At 40.2% G+C, this 12,867-nt stretch overlaps 1 protein-coding gene across 16 annotated transcripts in view; it reads right to left on the bottom strand.

Annotated features, from left to right (window-relative positions):
- The window catches only part of PAM (peptidylglycine alpha-amidating monooxygenase), a 349,889-nt gene that overhangs the window by 2,865 nt on the left and 334,157 nt on the right, over nt 1–12,867 (bottom strand). For 10 of the 16 annotated variants that reach the window (XM_066273910.1, XM_066273907.1, XM_066273913.1 and 7 more), the window contains 3 exons: nt 8,052–8,151; nt 5,952–6,005; nt 1,514–1,717 (listed from right to left, as the gene is read on the bottom strand). In XM_066273910.1, the coding sequence (XP_066130007.1) occupies nt 1,514–1,717; nt 5,952–6,005; nt 8,052–8,151 (358 nt within the window). The remainder of the gene's footprint in view (nt 1–1,513; nt 1,718–5,951; nt 6,006–8,051; nt 8,152–12,867) is intronic. The other 6 variants (XM_066273915.1, XM_066273916.1, XM_066273917.1 and 3 more) reach the window with 1 other exon arrangement.

Below are 12,867 nucleotides of genomic sequence, written 5' to 3'. Positions count from 1 at the left end.
GGATTTCTCTTGGTGAGTATTTATCACTGCACTTACCACCCTTGGTTATCAATTTTATATGTCGTCCCCTTTTTTATGCCATCTCTTTTTTATGTGTCATCTATTCTGTGAGCTCCATTTATTTCTCAGTCATTCTTCCAACAATTAGTTATTGAACCGTCAGTGCCAGGCACTGAGATTTGTCCTGGGGATCCATTAGCAAACAAGTAAATCCTTGTTTACTTGTTCTTTTGAAGGTACCACCTAACTCCACCAAGATAATGAATACGTTTATTTATTTTTGCCCCTGCTTACTAAATTCCCTCCCCATAAAAGGGGCTCAACAGATGTCTTTCTGAGGAAGAGTTAACTGTATTTGTGAAGAGCTTCACTGATTGTAGATGAAAAGTTAAAAAAAAAAAAGTCCTAGAAAAATTCCCTTTCACAACCCATTAAATCGAATCCTCTGGTTTTTGTTTCTGTGTCAGGGCTTTGCCACGGGCACTGAATTCCTGCCATGGCCACCTTGGCCTGAAATAGAATCAGATGCTGTCTCTCGATCAAATGCTGCCTCCCATCCTGGTCCATGGATTCCTTCCCAGACGTGGCTGTACCCTCTCGATTAGGACATGAGGGCCCAGCCAAGGGACTCGTCCGAGAGGTGAGAACCACAGGATGAATTATACTGGTTTGAAGATGTCCCAAAGGGAACTCAGCTCCTGGTTCTGTACTATGACAATTACTTATTAAAATACTGACTCCAGTTTTGGACCCTGTCTTTTATGGTCAGGAAGGACTGATCTGCTAAGGTATGATTATTAAAAAAACTGCCTGGTGGTTTGTTATAAAAATATAATAGTTGGTTTCCTGAGAATGCTCAGGTTTTAGACAAGTATATTTTTTGACTTCTCATGACTTTTCCTACTTTATTAGCAATGATTATTCTTCAATAACAAGCACTTACTAGGTACCAGGTACTGACATAAATGCTTTCTGTACATTGTTGCATTTAATCCTCACACAATCTGAGTTATTAATTCCCACTTTTACAAACGAGGAAACTGTGGCTTAGAGAGATTAAGTAACTTGCCCAAGGTCAAGGAGCTAACAGCTAGAGCCAGGACGGCAGGTGGGGAGAAATACAACTCCCAGATAACTGATCCCACTATTTTGAGGACTGGGTCTGTTTCTAACAGCAGTGATCTCCTCCTCCCTGACCTTTCAGCTAATTTACCATGTCTGTGCTTATCTATCTAGTATGGAGACATTAACTGAGCTTAAGCCAGTTGCTAGAAGTCAATATTAAAGGTTACATTTTAATCTAACAATCCAAATTTCTGAGGCTCCATATATATTTTCTGCTGTAATGGTAACTACAGACAATATCTGAAACAAAGACAGTAACGTCATAAAAGGCAAAGAACACTTAAAAGAAAAAAACACCTAAAAAAAATCACAATGGAACTTTGAGAATAGTAAAGCCAAGCACTTTTTCAAAAGTGGGTTCCAAGATCAAGGGGCTCATTTTACTTGCCTCCAAAGGCCCTTGATTTTTTCCACCGAATAAATACGGCAATGGCCAGCAGGAGGGCCACCGGAATGACCAGGAGGGTTGTAATGAGAACAACGGGCACTCCGGAGTCGGGCTCTTTGATCAGTTTCTGTTTCTCTTGCATCTTCTGCAATTCTGAGGAGGTGGGTTTGTTCTCCATTTTGTTTTCAACAACTGCCTCGGATTCTTCAGGGAAAGAAGAGTTCACAATATTCAACTGACTCAAAGATTCCAAAACCTTCCCACCCACCTGCACCCAGTCAAGTCAACAGCTGCTCACAAAGAACTAGTTCAGTCCAATGCGTGTGCAGTTCACGTTTCAGTGTCTGAAGCTACCAAGCTGGCAGCACATATTGTGATTAGCAATTTTCACGGAATGGTTTTTCACCTTTAAATTGGTTTTCTTTGGTTCTATGTTTTATTTCATCTTAGCTATAATTCCATATATATATCTCCTCCTTTTACATTTTTTCAAAGACAAAATTTTCAAGCAGCATGATGTAGGTGACAGAATTGGTGTATAAACTGGAGTCAAGTGAATCTGGCCTCCAATCCCAGGGGCCTGTGTAACTACCTGTGTAACTCTGGGCAAGTTACTTAAATGATCTGGGCCTTAGCAACCTCATGTGTAAAACTGTGATATGCTTCCTTTATAAAACTGCTGAATGTAAATGTTACCATAAAGAAGTGCCTTAATAAGAATTTGTTTCCTTGTGTCTTTAGTTTATGAATCTCTTTCATGTTCAATGAGTTATCTGTACATCATACATACAGTTGCACACATTAATTCCAGAACTGCAAACTGGAAAGAGGATGTGTGTCCTTATCAGTTTCTTTTCTATAATCCTCAGCAAACTGTGAGCGCACACAGTTGCACTGTATACCCTTTTGTTATTGATAAAAATGGCTTAAACAACTATTCTGTGATATTAGCAGGTGTTAGGCAGATATCAGACCTAAAGTACTGTTTGGGAAATTGATACAATAAAACTATATAAGCTGATGCAGAGATCTTAATAACTATTGCCTTGAAAATGAATTGAGCCTTGAGACATTCTTGCCCTTGAGAAGCACAGACGTTGGTACAGAAATGCTGCTGTGCAAAGGCTGGAAGATACAGCTACGTTTGCCAATGTTCACAGCGTCTTGGGGTGCCCTTCTACCCCATGAGACATAGTGAATCATACAGCCGTCTGGAAATTTTGACAAAATGGCAGGGATATGTAGTTTAACGTTGTCAGGAAAATCTTTGGTTAATGTTTAATATATGTAGACACAGCTTGGTAGCTTGCTGGACACTTTTCCAAGGAAGCATTTCTCAAATTACTTAAGAGACTGTAAACACAATTTATGATATGCACAAATAGTGGGTCCCAGCTTTGTGTTTCGATGATCTGAGCCAGCCTCCATGATACCTATTGAGCACTTAAAGCTGTATCAGGCATTGTTCTCATTTAATCATCACACCAAGCCTATGAGTAGGCACTATTATTATCACCATCCTACAAATGGCCTGTCATAGTCCTCATTTCCTTCCCTGTACTATGGTTAAGGAGAGGCCATTATTTCTCTTCTTTTGTCAAATGGAGTAGCTCTTGAAACTTCAACAGGAGACAAGGAAAGGGATTGGTTCATAAATCTGGATGGTTCAAATTTAACCTTTCTAAGTCTCAGTTTCCATGAGGAATATAAATGTGACTCTTAATCTTCCTCACCACTGTCTTGTATTTTTCTTTATTACTGTAGAGAAGGTATACTAGTTGTTCAATATTTAAGCTTATTCTAAATTTAAGCAGGAAAATAACCAAAAATAGACAATAGGATTTAAAAAACATAAGCCAAAGATGTAGATTGGCAAAAGAGAACTTGTTGTCTTGGAAGAAAGGTTTGTTTCTTTTTGAAGGTGACTGTAACCACAGAAATTACCTAGCATTCCACCAGCCATGAAGGATGGTTACCTACACTTAAGATGATGGCTGTGCCAGATCACATCTAGTTTCTTTTATTAGACAGAGCTAGGATTGGCTCCATTAGGAAGAAAGTTGGTGACAGCCTGAAAGAATTAGTTTAGGATTCAAAGAAAGTGTGCTGAGAATGATGTAATGAACTTGCTAAGATACACATATTGTACTTTAAAAATTCTTGATTTCCACCCCCCTTCGGGTGCTTTGAGTGTCATTATCTTTTACTGGGAGGCCGAGGAGGGGTAAAGGCCATACTTTTGGTGGGATACTGGCAAATCTGTTTTATTCCTGGTAACTTTATTTGAAAATTTAAATTCCTTTCTAAGTTTCTTATCATCACAGATTCTTTTATTCCCACAACTCCCTGAGAACACAGCACTGTTTCTGAAACTCTGCTCTGTGACCATTCACGTTTGGGATGAGTGTCACCAAAGGTTACTCATATTTGGAAATTGACAATAAACATGCATCTAAAGAGCTATGACATCTGGGATGGTGTTCCTCCCTCCCTTTTGTAAAGGGTGGTTTAAATTAGGCTTCTGTATTTTGATGAAAGACAAACTCTGGAGATCTAGCATGATTGATATTCTTTTTTGAAATAAAAAAATAATCTTGAAAAAGAAGTTTAATAAGAGTCATACAGGTTCAAAAAGAAACAGAACAACTTCATTTGAACTTGGGTATTCCTAAATATTAAAAAGGAACCGTCGTGACAAGACATTTCAATAAAATGTACTATTTGAGCTGCTGCATTCTGCCACAGGCTGGGAGGTTTTCCAATCAAATGGACTCAGCAGTGTACACCGAGGAGAGACCGAGTGAACCACAGAAGAGCACCGTTCATCCCTCACTGGCCAGCAAGATAAGATCAGTGTGGTTGGGCTGTTCTCAACAGGCCAACCAATAGCCAACCAGCACAATCTAGAATTTATTGGTGGGATCTATCTAAACAGAAATGCTATGAGGCCACTTTGAAATTCCAGAGGATTCAGAGAAATCTACAACCCTCTCCGACCTATACTTCTTGGAAGAATTTATGGTGAATGAGTTGGTAGTATTCATCTCTCCTCAGTAGTATAGTAACAGTGATTAAGAGCACAGGCTTTGGCTCCAAACGGACTTTGGTTCAAACCTAGCTTTACCACTTAGTGTAGTAATTCTTATCCTCACTCCCTCATATGTAAAATGGGGATAATGCCAATTCTCACATGCTTGGTGTACGGATTAAACTTGATAATTCTGTATAGCTCATTATTTGTGCTCCAAAATGGTAGCTATTATTAATAATGTCCTTTCAACTTATCTTTATTTCAGGGCAAACAGAACTTAGCAATAGTTCTATATATTAGGATAAAAATGTAGGGGATTAGGATCTTCTTTATTACATGAGTGTGGAATGAATGTCACTCAGGAGTGTCACCTGGGTAGAATCTCTACAAATGCCAAACAACTGCTATTTATTTATGTTATAATATTATCTTACCCCTTTCAACCTTGAGCCGGCTACATTTTCTTATCTGCCTATATAAAATCCCTAAACTCCCTCTTGGTTCTTGCTTCTTTTCATCTCCTTTTCACCTGCTTTCACGAGAAAGGAAAACAAGTAAACCTACCATTAAGTCTGAATATCTAGGTGAATCATTTGTAAAGCAACTAATAACAAAATCACCTTGCTACTGAAACTTAGGAACATCTCTAGTGAGGTACAGATATATAGTAGAAAATGTACTAATATATATTCATCCTAGGCAAGAGAGAAAATAATTTGACAGGAATTCCATATGGGCCAAATGGTTGCTTACCAGTAGCTTAATCCCATCTGCCCATCCCTGATACTATACACTAATGATACACTTATTTGTACATATGTATGTGTGTGTATATACACACTCTCCTTATAGGCTAGAAGTCCCCTGGAGTCAGGCACAGTTTCATTTCCCTTAAATCTCTTCTAGTGCCTTACATGCAGATGGCCCTCAGTAAATGTTGGGGAGCTGAATGGTACTAAGCTAGGAGCTTGGGAAGCAGCTAATCTTTTAGGCCCTTATAGTATTAACTATCAAAGGTATTTTTCACCCCTTTAACTGAGAGCCCACTAGAAGAGGCCTTTTCCAGTATGCTGAACAGTATTTTTCTGCTTGCCTGAGGTACATATACTTTTAAAAGTTATTGATGTTTTTTCTCTCTGAATGTTTCTGGCCCATTTGTTATAGATTTCTTACATCCTAAACCACTTTTCTTCAGCTAAAAGTAGTGGATTTGCTCATTATTACTATTCCATTCATCAGAAAAAGCAGTAGCAACATGTAGCTTTAAAGGTTCAGTACATAGTAGAAGTTTCAGATAATTTACCAGATTTTCTTTTTAGTTTAATTTTTAAAATGAAATAAAGAGCCATAAAATAATTCAACACAATTAGCCTTGGGTTTCACAGTCATAAGAGGAATCTGACCAACCTTTGATTTCCTGGACCTCAATGCCAGCCTTTTTAACTGATCGATGTTCCATTTCTGTAACACAGCACAGCAAAGAAACAGAATCAGAATCCCCTCAAAAAACATTGGAAAACTTAATTTTTATAATAATTTACTCAATAGAAAATATTTTCTTAATTCACCAAATTTGGTATCATATTAGAAAAGAATTTAATACAAACCACTAATACAGTGCCAGGTCTGTGAATCCTGGATCAAATCTCCTAGGGAAAACTGAAATAATATTTCTGGGTCTTCATACTTAAAATGAAATTTCCTTATGGAGTTCATAACCACTGTTTTATTTCTAAAATATCAAGTAGTTCTGTTTTCATGAGGATATCTTGGAGATAACTAGTTTGCCAGGTTTGATTACCAATCTTTTATCTGACATAATGGATTTGAGGAGTTAAATATTAGAATGCAAATACACAAGACACTTGTTTAGCCTCTGATGGCAGTCTTACTGTTCTAAAGGTACTACTTTCCCAATTTATTATTTGGCTACAATCTGAACTATGCCAAGAGCTTTTCTATTTCAAAGCTGAAAGCTGTATTGCAGTGCTTCTCAATCAGGGACTGTATCAAGACCACTTGGGAAACCTTTCCAAAATGCACACGTTATCATTCCTCTTCCTTCTATTGATCTCAAGTGGGGTCTGGCCCTGTATATTTTGAAAATCCTCCCCAGGTGACTAGGATATGCATCTCTGTTGAGTACCAACCACTAGGGTGGTATAAAGAGCCTACGACTGGAATCCTAATGAACTCAGGTATCATATTCCTACCTGTCAAGGGAAGATCCTGGCTAGATTTCGGAAAGTCTTTTACACTTTGAAAGGTATTTATTCATTTCTATTTTGAAAAACCTGGAGTTAGTCATGCAATTGGGAATCATCCATCTCTCTTTGCTTTCCTGTCTGCCCTCACATTCTGGTTTCTCTTCGAGAAGTCGGGTGGTACGGAACCACAGCTGCACAGGGGATGTGAAGTTAATGCTGGAATGGAACAGTCTATGGGCACCTCTGTGCACTCAAGCCTGCCTGGATCTTTATTACAAAGATAGCAAACGTTGCTCAAAGGATAATTCTGAAGACAGCAGTAATCAAATTTACTTAGGGGTCTCAGATCTCTCTGGTATCTGATGTCTTTGTTATAACTTGTATTTTTCCTTTGTTATAATTTGCATTTTTTCCTTGTTTTGGTTAGCATTTCCTATCTTCTTCAAGCCTACATATCCTTATTATTTCTCAGTCTAAAACTGCCTGTTGCAGTTTTTGATACTGCAAATTTATCATTTGTAATTCTTTTCCTTAACCCCATCTTCTCCTATTGTTTGGACCTTGCCATATTTTAGAAGCATTTCTGGACATTGAGGTTTGTGGTTTACTAAGCATTCAGTGCTCTTTAATTTAGAAAGCTTATGTTTTTTAGTCTATATCAGAGGCTAGGTTAGTGTACTTTTTAAGAACTTGAAATAATGTCTAAATTGCAATCAGAAGATCAAGCCCCATACTACCTGGCTTGATCTTGATAGGGGAACTCTTTTGAGTTACATGAAAATAGCAGTTCAGAGTTCTGAGTGAGTTGAAGCACAAAGGAAAAAGGCCGTGTGCGTTTTGTTTGGGACAACACCCGCCTGACATGGATGCTGGCATTCCTACATGCTCAGCAGCCGGGGAGAGCCGAAGAGCCACTTGGTAAGTGATGCCTGTGTGGAAACCAGGCAGCCCCTCTGTCTTGCCAAAACTATCTCCCTCCCTCTGGAACTGAGCTGGAATTAAGACTGGCTTTCAGTATAACAGACATTACTTCAGGCATCAAGAATTTCCTGTGGAATATCTGTGGAAACAAGGGGATAACTGCCAGTGGGGGGGAAGGGGGGAGAGTTTCTTTCCACTAAAAGAAAAAACAACTTAATTCCTGAAATGAATACAAACATATCTTTTAACAACTACCACTTAACCCTTTCTAGCTCCTATCAATGAAAAGAGAAGGAAACACATTTTTTTTGACATGTTATTTTTTTCAGCAATAACACTGAGGGGGAAAATATGCATCCTAATAATGTAAAAAGCATACTTTCGGTTGAGGTGAACTTCCATACAGTGTTGGTGTGAGCATCTCCAACGTACACAGTCCCATCTGCAGAGGCGGCGATGTCATGAGGCATGTCAAAGTGCTGCCCAAGGAGGAAGCACACGTTAGGGTCAAGCCTGTACTTGAATTCTCCATAAACGGGTGAAAAACAATAAGCATATTACTCAAATCATAAACAAAACCAAAAACAACCATGAATTCCCATCAGAACAACTCTAGGCCAACAAGAGCCACTCATGCATTCTTGGGCACTGACTCCGCCAGGCACAACCCTATGCATTGGGAAATGCCAAGAGACCCTACCACTGACTTTCAAGTCTTTAAAAAGTATATACAAGTAGGCCCTGGCTGGTTGGCTCAGCGGTAGAGCGTCGGCCTGGCGTGCGGGGGACCCAGGTTCGATTCCTGGCCAGGGCACGTAGGAGAAGCGCCCATTTGCTTCTCCACCCCCACCCCCTCCTTCCTCTCTGTCTCTCTCTTCCCCTCCCGCAGCCAAGGCTCCATTGGAGCAAAGATGGCCCGGGCGCTGGGGATGGCTCCTTGGCCTCTGCCCCAGGCGCTAGAGTGGCTCTGGTCGTGGCAGAGCGACGCCCCGGAGGGGCAGAGCATCGCCTCCTGGTGGGCAGAGCGTCGCCCCTGGTGGGCGTGCCGGGTGGATCCCGGTCGGGCGCATGCGGGAGTCTGTCTGACTCTCTCCCCGTTTCCAGCTTCAGAAAAATACAAAAAAAAAAAAAAAAAAAAAAGTATATACAAGTAGATGATTTGTTTTACAGTGTTGATTACTTGATGTTGCATTATCTACCTATTCATTTATATTTATTTTACTTTCATATTTCTTCTGCCTTTTAAAGATTATCAAATTTGCCTATTTCAATCTATACAAGTAAAAAAACTGGGTATTAATTTTAGTTATACCTATCAAGCTATCATGTACTACCTTAAAAATTAGTTATACATCACTGACAAGAGAAGTCATTTCAAAGATTCAGAGGATTCAGATTATTTCTAAAAGGCATTCCTGGAAATAGGCAGCACTGTGGGTTTTTTAATACCCTGAAGCCCAGTGCTTACAACATTTTCAGTCAACAAAGGAAACTCATTGAATGTTATCTCCAAGTAATTCTTCAGTTTAGCTGTTCTCTTATGTCTTTCTTCACAACATATTTCCATTTATTCATTACCATCTCAATCCGAGGACAGAGGAGGCAGGACAGCACTCGGTAAAAACCATACTCTCAGCTGTACTCAGGGTCACCACGCTGGTTCCTGAAGAACAGCCTAACATGCTGTGCTGCTGCCACTTCCGTCTGTCTCCTGAAGCCTGCAAAAGGGCCACGTGTCCACCAGCTGGCTAGGCACACGTGGGTGATGGCCTCACCGTGGAGCAAGGAGGCCACCCTGAGAACACAGTTCTCAAAAATACGTCCAGTGAGTATAAACAGGAGCATTATCCCGACTGTGGGCTTATCAACCAGCATCTGCCCACCTGGGTTTGCTGAGTGCAAAGGGCACTAAATGAGGCCAACTGTACTGCGTAGCTCACTTTCAGAGGTGTGGAATACATGCTTTGGAGGTATTATTCTGCTTTAAAAATCAGCAACAATGTGTAAATTTGCCACAATGAAAAGAAAAATGAGCCAGCAGTGCCAAGGAGGCTCAGTCTCTCATACTATCAAATGAGCTGTGACAAATGTGCATGAGAAGGACAGAGAGCCAGAAACCAAAACACTGCCTTGCTGAAATCTCGCAAGCCTGTCATTAAATGTTCATCTTTATTCTGGGTTCACTAATGGGTGGCAACTGGCTTGCAAATTATAGGCAGTTCCTATTCTATACCAAAATATGTTCCTAAAAACTGCTTTGCAAAACATATGGTTGTAAAGTGCTTCATTTTTCTTGATAGGAAAAATATTATAATAGGTTGGGGAATAAAGGTGAAGGAGGAGTGTGTAAATTGCAGTATGTCATCAGTTCAGGACTACAATAACAATAAGCCTCTATCCGTGGTTCTCAAACTGATACAGGCAGCGAAGGGTTCTGTTAGAAATACTCTGGGACCATTGGAAGGGGTCCCAGGAGGCTGAGTAGAGGGGACTTTGGGACCTCTATTACTACTGTACTCAGAAGCACTCAAAAGGTAACCTTTTCAATGAACTAGTCTATTGTTCTCCATCATCTGAAAGAGAAAATTATGTTGGAAGCTTTAGGTTTCAGAGTTGAAGAGATTTAAATATCTGCTGATAGAGGCTTTGTTAACCCTTCTTTTGAGGTACCCCCCCCCCAGCGAAATAAAATAGATAAGCATCCCCCTGGACCAGTTGGTGACACATAAATCTGCCCTCAAAATCTGTTATTTTGTCTTAAAAATTCCTAAGGATTTGTGTTCTCTATATCATAATTCGTTTGTTGAAACTTATTTGATATTAAGTAAAATAGATCTCTAAGAAGTTGCACCAAGCTTCCATTATGGCTGAAAACAGCCCTTGGCACACTAATAGATGCCTCAGGGTATTAGAGGTTAATCACATTTTACAGTCACAGGCTTGGGTCTGAGGTCCAGGTGTGCTAATTCCTGCGTAGCTTTGGGTAAGTAATTTAATTCATGTGACCCTTTCAGCTCCAATATTGCTAAAGATTGTAATTGTAATCTCTATCATTAAGCTTGGATAAGTCACATAAATCTGGGCCTCCTGGAGTGTTGTATGGAGGGGTGGGGTCCTTTTCCTCCTTTTCCACAGGAGCCGCCTTGCCGGAGAGAGAAGACAAAAGGGCAGCCCGAAGGGTGTGTGTGGAAGTAGACAATGAGAACCATAGTCTTCCTGTGATTATGGTGTTAAAGGGCAGTTTGGGGGACAACTATGTGCCTTTGCCCTCGTAGTTTTTGACACCATTTGATAGAACCATCTTCTTTATTATCCTACTGTCTCAGCTTCCCTGCTTAGACATAAAAAATGATCATACATTCAAGACAAAGATATTTCTAAAAACAATGTAATAGTAAAAGAGGGAGAACTGAAATATACGAGGAGGGAAGAAGCACAGAGATACACAGACATTATGCAAAACTTGACTTTTGCCCTGGCTGGTTGGCTCAGCAGTAGAGTGCCGGCCTAGCGTGTGGAAATCCTGGGTTCAATTCCCTGCCAGGGCACACAGGAGAAGCGCTCATCTGCTTCTCCACCCTTCCCCCTCTCCTTTCTCTCTACCTCTCTCTTCCCTTCCCACAGCCAAGGTTCCACTGGAGCAAAGTTGGCCCGGGGGTTGAGGATGGCTACATGGCCTCTGTTTCAGGTGCTAGAATGGCTCTGGCCACAATGGAGAAACGTCCCAGATGGGCTGAGCATCACCCCCTGGTGGACATGCCGGGTGGATCCCGGTCGGGCACATGTGGGAGTTGGTCTGACTGACTCTCACTTCTAACTTTGAAAAAATACAACCCCCCTAAAAACAAAAATACCTTGACTTTTGACTTGAAGGAATATTCTCTTACACAGGAGTCAATACACCTTATTACTTCCTTCACCCACACTTAATCTTTGTGATGATAATCTAATTAAATGAAAACTCTGAGGGATTCGGAAATTGATTTCAGTTTGCTGAGTGAATACAGAACAGATTTCTATGTTCCGGTATAATATCAAGCCTTCTTTATGAAAGGAAAAACAAATTGTACCGTGGAGTTAGACTCTCAAGTTTGCTGTACTGACCCATATACTATCATTCTTTCATCACTGAATGTCTGATGAATGCTGATGTTTAGGCCCAATGCTATCTGAAATTTTAATTCAGGGCTCTTCACATTTTTATGAGAGTAACACTCATTTAGAACTGAGCCTCTTGCTTACCATTTAGTTTTGATTTCTAGATGCTTATTTGAATTGAAAGTTAATATCCTGGTTGATATAACACATTATTGTTAAAGAAAAGTCAAGGTGCCTGACCAGGTGGTGGGACAGTGAACAGAGCGTTGGAGTGGGATGTAGAGGACCCAGGTTCAAAACCCTGAGCTCACCAGCTTGAGCACAGGCTCATCCAGCTTGAGCGCAGGCTTACCAGCTTGAGCAAAAGGTCGCTGGCTTGAGTGTAGGATATTAGACATGACCCCATCATTGCCACTTGAGCCCAAAGGTTACAGTAGGCTTCAAGCTCAAGGTCACTGGCTTGAACAAGGGATCACTGGCTCATCTGGAGTCCCCCGGTCAAGGCACATATGAGAAAGCAATCAATGAACAACTAAGGTGCTGCAACGAAGAACTGATGCTTCTCATCTCTCTCCCTCCCTGTCCGTCCCTATCCGTCCCTCTGTCTCTCTTGCTAAAAAAAAAAAAAGTCAAGGCAAAGTAATAGTGAAGACCTGAAAGAAAGTTAAGCTTCTCACTCTATTACTAGATAAGAAGAAGTTAGCTAAAGGGGCAAAGCAATGAAGATCGGATAATCAGTAAGGATCTGAAACATCAATGAAGTAAAATTTGTTATCACTGTAATTAATTACTTTCTGATGGGCTACTATGATTTGTTATTTGATTGTGTGTTGTTTTTCAGGTGAAATACTTCTGTGAAAAGTCTTATTTCTTATATATGAATAGAAACCCAAACAGGAACTTGTACTCAAATCTTTAGTTCAGATTCTTTTTTTTTTTTTAAATCAGATTCTATACCTTGCTAAACTCCACCTGAGGGAGAGGCCATGTTCTGGTTTGTTCACCAGCATATCTTAAGTATCTATCAGAATGCTTGACACAGAATACCTACTTATTATCTTGAGAATGAATTCTGATAAATTCCAGACTAGCTGTCA

The sequence above is a fragment of the Saccopteryx bilineata genome, chromosome 4, assembly GCF_036850765.1.
Source record: "Saccopteryx bilineata isolate mSacBil1 chromosome 4, mSacBil1_pri_phased_curated, whole genome shotgun sequence".
Lineage (NCBI taxonomy): Eukaryota > Metazoa > Chordata > Mammalia > Chiroptera > Emballonuridae > Saccopteryx > Saccopteryx bilineata.
Note: the sequence above shows the minus strand (reverse complement) of the source record. Positions and strands in the feature narration are given on the sequence as shown.